Below are 15064 nucleotides of genomic sequence, written 5' to 3' on the forward strand. Positions count from 1 at the left end.
TTATAGGGTTTCCTAACAAGATCAGAATGACATGGATAAATATAACAGATAAATGCGTTGTAGAATATAGTTCAAAGGAAACAGCATCAAGTTTGCTTGGCATCAAGTTGTATGAAATCAATGATTCACTTGACGGCCTTAATTATTTTAAAACGTCTAACGGTTCTTTCTGGTTATTATTCAGAGCAGGCGAGGAGTGGGTAACGGATCCAATAACAGATCTATGAGAATGCAGTCAACAGTACTCCAGAGAAGAGGATAAAACAACTATTGCAGCGTTTATACTAACATACCATTCTAAAATTTACTTATCTCTCGTTAGCATTCACTAACCGACATTTTAATTTTTATTTCAGATTATTTGTTTAAAATTATACAGCAAAAAATATCATTGCTGAATACAACAGTTATTTTATCAATCAGGGACGTCTATCGTCAGTGGGGAAACGTTACAAACTACGATATATATATATATATATATATATATATATATATATATATATATATATATATATATATATATATATATATATATATATATATATATTTATAAAGTTTCCCCAAACACACATGGGTTGTAAAAGAGGTCTGCTAGGCGATATAGCAATCTACAGAAGATGTGGAGAAAATAAGTACAGTACAATGTTGATTTATTACAAAAAGAGAAACACGAAACAGTTTATATCAAAAGAAAAAAGATGGAGAACTCAGAATGATAAAACAATCATTATATCTTGAAATTTCGCTCCTGTGTAAAGTACCTATATACCAAACATGGTTTAGGTCCAACAGAACCTTTCTTGGCATACTAGTGATGCCATCAGCAGTTTTCGCAGGAGCATCATTTATTACAAAGATCGATTGATCCTTCTGGAAGCCATTTACAATTATTCGTGCCGATTTGAAATGGCATTATATATTATATAAGCAAAATAATTATTCAATTTTTTTAATTAGACATTAAGTCTGTCTTTATAATTATATATAGAATGACATTAGATGTTCACGTGTGTAATGTCATTTGCGAATTAATCCCAGCGGATTGTCCATTTCCTGAAAACAACGATATTGATTTTATCAACACCGATAAAATCGATAACAAGATTAATGTCGGTAAAAAAGATGTTTTTACTTGTCTGGAGAATGATCCTGATTTTATTTATCCTAATTATATGCGTGAAGAAAAAACTGAAGAAGAATTATTAGATATCGCCACCGACAATTATTTTATTTTAAGTGACTATTATTCCTCAATTAATAATTTCTCGCTAAAAAATCTGTATATGTCAATAGCAAATCCGAGGCAATAAAAGCATTGAGAAGCGAACATATGCGTGAGTATGTTCTTCCCGGAGTAATAATTCAGCATTTCAATAAATTTTATCTGTTTTCGTCTGATAGTGATTTTGAACGAGTTGCTAACAATTTTAATGATGAATATGCGGTTACTGAAATCATACCGGAGTTTAAATTGAGATATCCGAATTTTTATATTGACTCATTTTTCAAGTGTAGAATTATTCACATGAGTCCCGATGATAGATTAGCGACTTTTACAATCACTGATGAAAAAATAAATCAAGATAAAATTATTTATTACTTTGCAAAGTTATGTGATTGTTTACGGTCACGAGTTTATCTTTTTGAAAAGAATAGTTGATATCAAATTATTTTAAATCAACACCTGTAACATTAGAACAACAAATAGAACTAACTAAAAAGTCTAAAGCAGATAATCCAGAATGGTATATATATATTTACAAGCTGGACTATATAGCATAAAGCTAGCGAATACGAGATCTTACAAACCAGGTAAACTAACAAGAAGCAAAAGATGTATTTCATACGAATATATTTTACGGTCCGAATTACTCCCCTGTCCAATCAGTATTCAGCGCAAGGAATTAAAATATATTGAGAAGGAAGATAATTATCACTGCTGTTATAATAGTTATTCAGTCGATATATCGAATGAAGATCTAGAATAATTATCAACTGAATTAACCGGAGACCCAAATCAGTTATTTTGTATCGTTTCACGTAGTGGGAATGTCAAACGAAAGCTTGGCCATTATTGCAACATTTGTAAACGAAATCTTCGTATTGCTCTTAACGGATCAATCAATGCTAAATGCCACAACTGTATCATTATATCCAATCTAGGCCGTTATGTTGTAATTTGTCCAAACTCAACGAAAGGCAGGCGAATCTCTATTCATATTGCAAAGACGTTGTAAAGTTCATAGTTCACACTACAACACAAACAACTTCACGTTGAATGATCTTCCGTCTATTTGAATGTTTCTAAGATCGACAGTGTTGTCTTGCCAATTTATATTTATTATTTTACTTTAACGAAAACATACGAAAGTATTTACCAAACCATCAGCTTCATTATAACTCTACCTGAAAAATGTTACTGAAAACATGATTCCTCATTGCTTAGCTAAAATAAATGCGTATGACATAATAATGTGTGCAGAGTTGTAGTTTGACCAAAAAATGATCAGATGACATCATGCATATGCAGTTTCGTTTCTTCACAATCTTCAACGTGCATTTCCTCAACAATTTCACTAATGCTTTGTAAATGATTTAATGTCTCTTTATGAATATTTTCAGTTTTGCATTTACAAATTAAACTAAATATTAATTCGCATATTTGTGGAGGCGTTGGCAGTTAAGATAATATTATAATGAAATAATTACTATGCTTTTCAACAACAACTTTTGCCGACTTTACAGTTAAAGAAGAGAATTTGACATAAACTAATATAGATTGTATTTAGTCACAGTTTAAGTGTGGGTCTACAAACGGTTAGCATTTACCTTGCCCACCTTTACTCATGTTAATATTATTTAAAGCAAAGGAATTGTGTACAGTAGATAGTGGAAATAGCAACTGGTTTATATACAGGATCTGCCAGTTTATTAGGAAGGAAGAGAAACGCCTAAACCTTAACGTACCTACGTTTCATTTTGAGTTGTCATCTACAAAGATATTTTGTTTTTGATTGTCAGCAAAAGGTCCAAACTGATTTCTGATGTGGTCTTTAATGCTGAAATTACCAAACTATAATACTACAGAAGTGAGTTAAATAAGCCCGACTGAGTATTATTTTGAAACAGATGGAATTTAAAATTATGACGAAAGAAATGTTTCAACCTACCGTAATATTGATTACTTGTGTCCCGTTTTCAGAGCCTGGTGAAAACTCGTTTACATTTTCAATCTTAACGACGACTGTTGCTGTGTCTGTGTGGGACGAATTTTTCTCCTCCGTGGCAATAACCTAAATTTGATTTATTAAAAACCTCGTAAAAGCTTTTGGGGATTTATCTTTCTGCTATCGTTAAAGAAATAAATCGTTAATAATAAACGTCTTCACAAACACATGGCAATAGTATTCATCTCACACCAGCTAGTATAGACTGTTTCCAATTGTGCAAAATACAACTCAGGTGACATAAACATCGATCTACATGCATTTGTACCTTAATCAACAGTATTTTATTCGAATTCGGTTGTAACTTGGCCTAATGGATTAAGGCAATATATTTGCATAAGGTTCCATCCTTTATCCTATACTGATTTAAATGCAAAATGTCGTGATATTTTTTGAATAAACGAAAACTGATAAAGAACTGTTTAATACATGTTATTGGTAGTGATAGCAGAAAATATGGACTAACTTACCGTTATTGTCATGTTCTGCCGTTCTTCATAGTCCAGTAGTGAGTTGTTATTAACTCTAATAGTTAAAGTTCCCTTACTTAATATCTGTATTGAGGGGACTACTGAAAAGGTCTCACAATCATCCGCATTATCGCATTTGAGTGTCACTCTAAACTTACTGTTGGTACCCTGAAACCAGAATGGGGTTGAAATTGGCAGCTTCTCAGTTCCAAAAGCCAATAAGTTAATTTATCACGAATGGAAAAGAACCCTCACGTGAGATATGATCTCAGTTTGTCATTGAATTAATATCGATTTTTCTTCTCTGATATCTATTAAAGAATTTAACATGCAAGATAGCGGATTTTATTTCATTTAGTTTTGCACAATATAAATCACAATTAAAAAATCAAGGCAATTAAAAAGTTCCTTATGCATCTAAATCGACTAGTTTTTAATATTGTAAATGCAGAATAAAGCTCTAAACTTGATTTCTTTAAACTCAGCTACTTAAGAAACTCAATGATCGACCAAACATGTCTGGTATCTGTCTAGTAATACATACATACACACACACACACACACACACACATATATATATATATATATATATATATATATATATATATATATATATATATATATATATATATATATATATATATATATATATATATATATATATATATATATATATATATATATATATATATATATATATATATATGTGTGTGTGTGTGTGTGTGTGTGTGTGTGTGTGTGTGTGTACAGAGAGAAAATGACTCATTATTATTAAGACTCTTAAAAATTTAATGTCAGCCTAGAGACTTAATTTTCAAAACAGGTTTTACTTCGTAACACTTTATTCCTGGATTACATATTCTACTAGTAGCAGGTTTCGAGAAAAAAAAATTAAAACGTTTTATAGCAATAATTCTTACCTGATCTTTGTCTGAAACTTCAATACCTGTTACATCTCCATCGAGTAATATTGGGGTTTTGGCAATCGCATTTTCCTGAATTGTTGCAGTATATGATGTGTTGGCAAACCTAGGGGCATGATTATTTTCATCCTGTATTGTCACGGTAACGTTTGTCTTTGATTTTGTTTCTCCACGCTGAATCACATTAGGTTTTTGTATTTCCTCGGCCTTTAAATAAAATGCATGTCATGTATTTCGTTGCATACGATAAGTAAATTGAATGAACGATACAAGTTTAAAAGCAATTTACAAAAGTGATTCGGTTACATTAAATGGCATTAATAAACTAAGGTCATCGCCACAATGTTTTGCACACGATGGATTGGGAGAGAGGAGAAACCGGGGTGTCGTGGGGTGGAGAGGACCAACGATAATGTACTAATGACCACTCCTTGATAGAAAACGCTTGTATAAAAAAGCGAATAATATTGTAATAACCATTGGATATGTGCTTTGTTTACTTTGCATCTCTATTTATGGCTGCCATATTGTAGTGGTTATTTCTTTTCTTATGGGGGGCCGAGTGGCCGAGTGGTCTAAAGCGCTCTCCGTTACGGATCACTGCCATCTGACCTCTGTCGGCGTAGGTTCGATTCTCGGATTCGGCCATTGTGGGTATGTGAGAAAGCTTGCCAGTAGCTTCTCGAGGGTCGGTGGTTCTTTCCAGGGTTTTCCCGGGTTATTCCTCTACCATTCATACTGGCTGCCATGTATAGCCTATCGTGTGCTGAACAATAGCGTTAAACCCTACAACAACAACAACAACAACAACAAAAATTCTTATGGGGTGATGATGTTGGGAAGCTATTTCCTAAACCGACTATTAACCAGTTTCAAGCAGCATAAGTCATATTGTACAGTAGTCAAGAGACTGTAAGGTAGGATGGCTTAGTTTTGTACGATGGAACCCAAGTCCTTAATATTCTCCAGATATGGTGACGTATGCACGTTCAGTAATCTTAGATATGAGTAATTCTTTTGTGTTATGCATTTTTGTCATTTTGTTGAGGTTCGTCGCCTGAGGTACCAGTCTTGGGTCTGAACAACGCTTCCACATGGGTTATACAGATGTTAATAAATACAAATTATGCAAGAGTGAATTTGTCGTTTTTATATAATTGTAGGTAAAGTACTTGTGGCCTTTAACACCTCTTCATTTGACAACGAACGTTGTATTCAGGCACTTGGAAATGGGGGAAATATTGACCTCAAGTTAGGAGTTGTTTGATTTGCTTTATAGAGACACCACTTGCATGTTATAAAAATACACTTTACCATGGAGCTGACCACTACGTTATAGCCATTGCTGCAGTGAAGTTGCGTCATGAATGCAATATTTTCAAATGGTCGCAAAGATAACAACGAAGACCCCCATGTCATAGCACGCACTATATATATATATATATATATATATATATATATATATATATATATATATATATATATATATATATATTCTTAAATGTTGAACTGTTACGTTTCCTGCATTGGTAAATCTGGATGTACCCAAAATCACGTTTGATACATTTACTCACGATATCTTGCATGTATAGTTACCATAGGTCAGTAAATTATAATTACCTCAACTTCCACATTGCAAGTTCCATAAATGTCTAGTACGGCCTTCATTTCCCAATCAAGATTTCCGGTAACTGTGATATCTCCCGTTGACGAATTTATTGTAAACAAACTTCTGCAGAATACACACCCTGTGTCGTCCTCCGAACATTCGATTGCTACAATTGAAACCATAAATGCTGTACATGTGACCTGAAAATGAATTTTTCTCAACTTTTGCATTAATATAGTAAGTCACTCTAATTTCCATCCACATACTTCCGCATACAGCTGTCCCGGAAACGGAGGAAATGTATTTTTGTCTTTCTATTATATAAACGAAAGAAATCAACTTTTACGACTGAACTTTACAACCCGCTTGATGGCTATCGGTATACTAGTCTCAACAAGGTTTTACTTGAGCGATATCTTATAGAATCCCTGCATTGCGGGGAATGATGGGAGGGGTTATTCGTCATGTGATCAGATTAAGAATTATAGGAGAAACACAATTTACTATAATATTTGATTTCACCTGCAAAAATAAATGATCACATTGCATTAAGAAAATACGTAAGATGATGAAGAAATGATAATCTCCCTACCAGTAACTATGCGAAGCAGAATAAGCACGATTTTTCTACTAAAATGATGAATTTCTCCAAAGTTAGCTTAGTACAACAAGAGACAGTTTGGTTATACATATGCTTGAGAGATCCCTGTGGGATTCTGCACTTGAGCATTGTCTCACAATCAAACGTTACCCAGGCGAAGATAACGAATATAGCGAAAGTGAAAAACCCATGTCTAGGTAAAGTTTGTGCTTTCATGAAGGTTTGGCAGTCATTGTCTGCCAATATACAACTAAGCCAACGAGATTCAGTTCACTTCCCATCGATGCCATTGATGAAAATGGAAGCTAATGAAGACAGACCGACATACCGCTTCTGCTATTCCCTAACTGAAACGTTACGTTACAGGCCATGCCCAATGACTTTGCTCATATTTAATGAGCTAAAATGTTCATTAATGTACTTTATCATATGAGCATTAAGAGTACACTGATTTAATACATACATTAAGCCAAGCGACCAGCGCTTGCAGTGTTGTGTCCATCATCCTTGCCTTTAGCGATTGGAATACTCTTTACGAAAATCGAAGGTGATGACGTTCACTGTAGTTAGTAGTGTATTGTTTTGTCTACAGGTCTTTGTTTGTTCACAATCAAAAATATTCAGGTGTTTGAATTTCCCAATACAATTTAGATAAATGTCTTTGTCCAAGAAATCTGTTTGAGCGCTCAAATATTCTTAAGAAAAAGAATTAACCTTTCAGAATCCAAATAATTTGAATAAAAATTAAAATATAACTCCACACTGGTCATGAACAATTACTTTTCCAGTGTCCAAGGTAAAAGTTCAAACATAAATATCTCTCCAAACATCACTAATAAATCTAACAACTGCTCAATTTCGGAAATCCCAGAACTGCAATATAGGGATGCTTAGAATCTAAAATCACGTACTCCCAGTATGACCATGATACAAACCAATCATTTTACTCCAAGAATAAAACAAAAATAGTAAGTTGTTTACTTGTCTCAGTGATTCCTGAATCACGGTCGGGAACTGCATCAAAAATAGAAACAGTGTTTCTAATATTAGGCATTTGTAAAACTAGTCAGTTCAAACTGAAATTTCTGGAAAGTATCAGCTTCCTAGTAAATAAATTTATTTCACAGGTGTAAGACTCCATAATTATAGAGCCCAAAGTGTTTAGGTGAATTTTACCGATTGAATCACTAGTGACTATAAAAAAGGCACGAAAAATATTAACGAATTAACTGGAGTTTACAAAATATGTTTTAAGAACGAAAAGAAACCAATATTTTAACTTACTGCATCACTAAAACGAATTGTGAGTGATTCAATTTAAGTTATAGACTTATATAATTGAACTCCAGTTTTTAGCAAATTGCAGCGAAAGTAGGGTTTAAAGCGATACACCTGTAACATTCTAGCTAGCAGAAAGGGGAGTTAATATTTTAGAGTCGCTTCCCTTTGTCTACATAATACGGCTGCTCTGTCTTACCGGGATGGCTGCATTAGGAGGTAGAAAGGAAAGTTATCATAATGTAATGTGATTGGGGTATTTTTTTGCCAAATAAGCTAGTTAAACTTTTAAGAATCTTTGTTACTTAATAAAATACATGTTCATGTCAACTGTTACTTTCCAGAATATTTACTCATGTTTATATTTGCTCAAATACTGTTATACCATTTTGATACCTATACAGTTGATTGATATTGTTTGGAATCTGTCATTTATCTCGCGAGTAAGATACTCGTTTATATAGAAACTCATAAAATAAATATACAGTAATCATCTGTATCTTTCGTACAAAATACTTCAATATACTATCAATTCACACAGATTACCTTTAAAAATAGCATTCGTTTAAAAATGTCACATTAGCTTATAAGATAACATTATATTCTAACAGGTTTTTATTATAGGAGAAATAAATGAAAAGTCACTAAAAGTGATGTCGCCATGCTGAAAAATGTGTGTCATCTTACAAACTAAATACTTACTTTTGTTCAAGGAATAGTTAATTTTATTTGGAATCCTTAAGTCCCCATCGAAAGCCTCAACTCGCAGTATCTGTGAATCCTGTAAGCCAAAACAAAGGAGCAGTTTATACATTTTTGCTTAATAATGGGCTACTTGTAGTGTATAGAGTATATATTTCAAGGAACAGAGAAAAAAAAGATATCATGTACAGAAACTTGGCTAAAAATGCAAACGTTCAATTTTGTAAGACTGAAAATCTGTTATGATTTGATAAAACAGTAGATTCGTGGCAACTTAGCATATTTGGTGGAATTTATAAGAAGAAAACTTCTATAATGATCCGATGACTCATGTAGACTTTTTAGAAAATAATATTTGCAGATAGGCTTACAAAGTTAACAGAGTCATTCGTTACAGATTTATATTTATGAAAGAAATATTTATGAAATATTTGCTGCCAGCGTTATCATACATGGCGAAAAGAGCAATATTAAAAAGCAGCCTTAAATGCAGTTCATATATCAAGGCATATACTATATAATATTTAACACTGAGAAACATTTTTGTATTTAAAATAATTGTATAGCATCCGACTTATATTCTACCTGCAGAAAAATATTTTATTCAATGTGATTTCTCTCCTATGTAAATGTACAATAAACTGTCAACCACATTTTTGTGAATTATTCTTTTTCTGCAATACCCCTGATTGTACTATATTTGAGGATAAATCAGTTCAGAAGTGTTAATTTCTAGTGTTTTTAGAATGCATTCTCCCACAATGGTGCACATGTCTATTCTCGAATTGCAAGAAATTATGGAAAACATATGTTGTATAATGCGATACTCTAAAACTCGGAATTTAATAGGTACTAATTAGATAGAACGAAGTATAAACACTCCCTCAGTCAGAAAATACTATCTAAGAATTCAAAGGCTACATGTCAAAAAAAGAAAATACTAACTCGGTCAAAATTAAAATAAATGCATGCATTATTTACAGCGTAATTTCCCTCAGGAATTATCCTCATGTAAGGTAATCCTATAAAGAAAGGTGGTTTATCCTGTACGTCTTTGACCTTAATGTTTAGAGTGGCAGGCACCGCAGTGAGGTTACATGTATCCTGAAATAAAAGATAGATACCTGATTGATGATTGCTGTTAAGTTAAAGTTCACTTATATTTACACACTCACACACAGACAGACACACACACACACACAGACAGACACACACAGACAGACAGACAGACAGACACACAGACACACACACACACACATATATATATATATATATATATATATATATATATATATATATATATATATATATATATATATATATATATATATATATATATATATATATATATATATATATATATATATATATATATATATATATATATATAAATGATATGAGAGAGATTTCATTAGAGTTAGATTATTAATTGGATATACAATTGTTCAGGGTGGTACGTTTGCTACATTGGATGAAACAAATAAATAACAATATAAATTCAGTTTTTAACGCAATTACATAATCATTTTCCTGAACCATTATTAAACATTTTTATTTTTACCCACATACGTATTTTCATCTTTATTTGTTTTAAGCAATATATTTGTTTCCTTTATTATACTTTTACTTACATCCAACTCCAAGTAAAACCTGTAGCAAACCATTGAAAATGTTTATCTCATTGTATATTCATTGTTGCATATTACACAGAATTGGTAAAACGTATTACAAATATAAATTGTGTTTAAGCAGATGCATGGTTTGTTCCTTTCATTTCAAAGGAAATATATTTGTTTTTATTGTTACCTTTCTAGAGATTTAAACTATTTGGAATATATTTGTAGGATGTCAAGATTTTCTTTAGTTTATGTTAAATGTTAGTAGCAGCAGGGGGGTGAACAGACCATTTTGTAGAAGCGTCCAAATACCGAAATAAGCCTTCCTATAAAAAGGGATTAATAACTTTAAAAATCAAAATAACTAACTACACTGAGGGTTCTCTCCGATAGATCCTCAAAGAGTTTCCCTCTTGGGGGTTAGTCCACGTTATTTCTAACTGAAAAACTCTTCGCGAGCAATTACATTACAAAAACGAACCAACTTGAGGTCGCAGACCCCCTGCTGCTGTAATTAAATCTTCATTATATCAATAATGGCAAACATTGGAGATGCACATTCCGCTAGATTAGCTCGAGAACGATTAGAAGGAATCAAAAAATTTCTTCCTGTTAGAGATTCTTTTAGAAAAAAACTTACAAGCGCAGCAGCAGGCACAAGTTGAATACGAAGACACTAAAAAAGTTATTTAAACCCGTAACTGCAGCTACTGAAAAAGTTACAACTGTCATCAAGGAAGATCTTCTTCCAATATCAAAAGAAACCGCAGAACAACCTGAGAAAATAGCAGCGAGAACTAAGAAAACAAAAACGATTTTACGAGATCTTCCAATTGATATAGCTGCAGCTCAACCTCCATCCGTCGGTGAAGAAATACTTGAAGATATTGGTAAAATTCGTACTGAATTTGCCGCGTGAAAAAAGAACTTGCATCTAAACCTAAACCATTAAAAAACACATATAACTGATTAAAAAATTTAACGAAGGTGTTGTCGAAGATATTAGAAATACTAAAAGAGAAAAATTACCTGAAAATATATTAATTAGTATATTTAATAAATCTGATATTTTAAAACCTTAATTTGAAAGTGTAAGTGATGATAATCTTATTAAATGGATATATCGCGTATATAGAAACAAAAAACAAGTCAGATATGATGATTTAGAATACAGAAGTCTTGATGAAGAAGTACGAAGACTTTATAGAGAGACACATAAACAACTTCAACAACAACAACTCTCCCAGCAGGAACCTTCTTATCAACTTTCTCCACCGCAGCAACAGATAGAACAACAACAATCGTTTTCACCGCAGCAAAGGTTGATGTCGGAACTTGAAAGGTCTGAAGAGCTACTTAGAAAAGCAAAGGTGGAAAGATCACCCTCAAGACCATTTAAGAAAACAACAGAAGAAGGAGCAACCGGAAGTGGTTTGGGAAGTAATTTTGTCCTGATAATATCCTCAATGAAGTGTCACGATTAGAAGTTCTCATAGGGGGAAAACATGCCGGAAATAACTCACCAGAAATAATTAATGAAGCAGCTGATATTTGTCGGCGATTATTCCAAGGTGGTATCATGGATATCGGTGTTTACCGAGAACTTATTGATGAGCTCGTTGATGATTATAGTGACTATTTGTCACCTTGATTAGATAAATGGTAAATAAAATAAGATGGTCGTACACAATAATCATCGTAAATCCGTACCGGTCAGAGCAGTAAAATCACGATTACCAATCTACAGAGCAATTTACGGAGATGGACTTAGTGATATTGTTCAGGGATTGTTTAGAAGGTTAGCTCCAAAAGTAGCGCCTGTTGCAAAACAATTATCGATGAAAGCTATTGGTGTTGTTCGTGAAAAAGCTCCTGGTGCAATTATCAATGTTGCTGGTAAGGCGTTCTCGGCGATCAAAGATAGACTAGCACGATTAATGCGACGAAAATCACAACCACCAGTAAAACTACCAAGTACTGAAATTATGCCCGCAGACGTCAGTAAAATAATAAATCAAGCTGCAAATCAAAAACTGGCGGCATTAGCAGATCAAGGACTCGATGAACCAGGTATTAATATTTCAAGTTTAATATCAGGAAGCGGAATTTCCAGAACGCGGTAATCAACGTGTTAGACGAAAATAATTATAATAAGATGTTCAAGAGCATATCCGACACAGCATTTGACATGGAAGCACCTGTCCTTAAAGATGATTCTGTACGTGATTATCAGTTGTATTCTTATGACGCACGATTACCAGATCAACGTGGAAGAATTGAACTACAAGTTCATGACACAAGTAAATATTTTCTACCTGCTGCGGCTTTCATTGAGGTAGAAGGTACAATTGTAAGAACAAACGATGCTAATTACGCAGATGCAGTATAAGTTGGTTTTGTCCACAATGGTATTATGGCATTATTTGATAGCGCCACATATATGATTGATGGAAAAAATATTGAATCAATTCAGAAAGATGTCGACGTTGCTACAACAATAATAGGATTGGCAAGATATTCTGATGATTATACAAGATCAGCAGGTCCCACAATGATGTTTGTAAAAGATAATACTGGTCAACCCGATGAGAATCTGTATAATATAAGACGACCAAAAAATTTTGCAGGAAACGCTGCCGCTGATGTGACGCCAGTAGTTCATGGTTCTAATCCAAATTTCAACTTGGGATTTGCAGCGCGTAAAAATTTGTTGCCAGGAGGTAATAGAAGTTTTTCATGTACAATTCCACTATCGCATATTTTTGGATTTTGTAGGAATGTTAGAAAAGTTATTTTTGGAGCTAGACACACGGTTGTTTTTGTAAGAAAGGGTGATGATAACTATGCAATCTGGAGACCTGCTGGTGATGATGGTAAAGTCGTATTAACAAAATTGTCCTTGTGGATACCGGTGATGACTCCAACGATCGCAGAAGAACAAAAATTACTTTCTTTCATGGACACAGGTGGTAAATCCTTGTTGTCATGGTTGACAACAAGCACGGATAGTATACAAAGTGATACTGACCGTCAGTTTACATGGCATATAGCATCGCAACAAGGTGTTTCTGCACCGCGGCATATTTCATTGCGTTTCAGAACTATGATCGTTTAAATAATCAAGAACGTACTCATATGATATTTGATAAACCAGGTATCACAGATATTTCTTTGCGAATAAACGGACAACAAGAACCAACATAAAATATACAACTTAATTATGAACAAAATAGTATAGGATGTGTATATCATCGTTTGATGTCATTCATGAGATGTGATCAAAATGTGGATACCGGTTTGCAAATATCAGATTATGATTTCAGAACTTTGTATCCGATTTATTACTTTTCGCTGGAGCATCTTGATTTATCCAAACAATCTGTTGTTGAGATACATCTCAAAGCAACATTAAATACAGGTGGTGGTGTTAATTACAGAGTAATCGCGGTTATACTCAATGACAAAGCAATGTTACTTGAAGGTGGTAGCGGTCGAATGAGAGTCGTTGATGTACCAGTGGAAAATCTTTAATCGTGTTATTTAGAAACAAAAGTATTTATCATAAAATGTCATACAGTCATGTTAACGTAACTCTGACTCCCGGTCAGGTCAAGAAACTTCCATCAAATTCAACAAAAAACTGCGGAACAAAAATAACGTTAAAACAAGATCAGATTTCTAGTGGTGGTCCAAATAAACTGTCACTAACCAAGAATCAGATTAAACATTTTAATAAAGCACTTAAATCAAAAACTGGACTTCAACTTGTTCTTTCTCCGAGTGCCATTAAAGATATGGTTAAAACAGGTGGAATATTTTCATTTCTCGCAGCAATACCAGCGTTAATAGCTAATTCTGCTCCAGCCGTAGCAAAAGCAGCTGAGTTAGGTGTTGTTGGAACCGCTGCTGGAATGGCATTAAAGAAAGCAAAAGGAAAAGGATATAAAAAGGGAGCTGGTCTAAGATTACCGGGATCTCGTTGGGGAAGAGGTCTGAGGCTTCCAGGATCACTTCGTTATACGCTGCAGCATCAAATTTTGATTTACTTAATGCTGCTAAACAACTTAAAATAAAAAAACTTCAGAGGTGTTTTTATGCGAGATCAATTACCACAACGACCAAACGGTGTTGAAACAGGTATTATTAATCTCGACTCGAATTCAGGACCCGGTACTCATTGGGTATCATACGCAATTGATCCATGAGGAATCGTTTATTTCGATTCTTACGGGTTAGCTCTACCGCGTGAGTTTCTCAAGTATGTCGCGTCACTTCACGCGCGAGTTTGGTATTCAACGCTACCCACACAAACAATGACAGATCCACCAATATGCGGTCGTGAAGTAATTAATGTATTCGACGCTATATCAAAATCATCCCAACCGCTACATTAAGTCGTGCTTGATTATACAAGTAACCGCTTCGTTACACAAAACGTTTTAAACAGATCTTATATAATGGTTGATATTTACGGAAGAAGATCTTCGTCTACCGGCGTTAAAAAAAGAAAGATGACATTGATCTGTCGAAGTACGCGACTAAAGATGAACTCGCTGATATTATGAACCTGGCTGGAGTTGATCCAGATGAGGCTGTTATTTTTCAGGATCGATATGGTAAACTAAAAACTAGCAATAT

The 15064-nt window shown here is 33.6% G+C and overlaps 1 protein-coding gene across 1 annotated transcript in view; it reads right to left on the reverse strand.

The window, feature by feature from the left end:
* LOC149771296 (cadherin-related family member 1-like) overlaps positions 1 to 15064 on the reverse strand; it is a gene marked incomplete at its 3' end in the record, with an annotated part of 61392 nt that overhangs the window by 7292 nt on the left and 39036 nt on the right. The window contains exons 9-14 of the mRNA XM_089948652.1: positions 9792 to 9914; positions 8811 to 8889; positions 6241 to 6395; positions 4618 to 4827; positions 3698 to 3865; positions 3171 to 3293 (exon numbers count right to left, since the gene is read on the reverse strand). Coding sequence (XP_089804778.1) covers positions 3171 to 3293; positions 3698 to 3865; positions 4618 to 4827; positions 6241 to 6395; positions 8811 to 8889; positions 9792 to 9914 — 858 coding nt within the window. The remainder of the gene's footprint in view (positions 1 to 3170; positions 3294 to 3697; positions 3866 to 4617; positions 4828 to 6240; positions 6396 to 8810; positions 8890 to 9791; positions 9915 to 15064) is intronic.

This window comes from Sinohyriopsis cumingii, unplaced genomic scaffold, assembly GCF_028554795.1.
Source record: "Sinohyriopsis cumingii isolate HCF-2022 unplaced genomic scaffold, ASM2855479v2 utg001976l, whole genome shotgun sequence".
Taxonomy (NCBI): Eukaryota; Metazoa; Mollusca; class Bivalvia; order Unionida; family Unionidae; genus Sinohyriopsis; species Sinohyriopsis cumingii.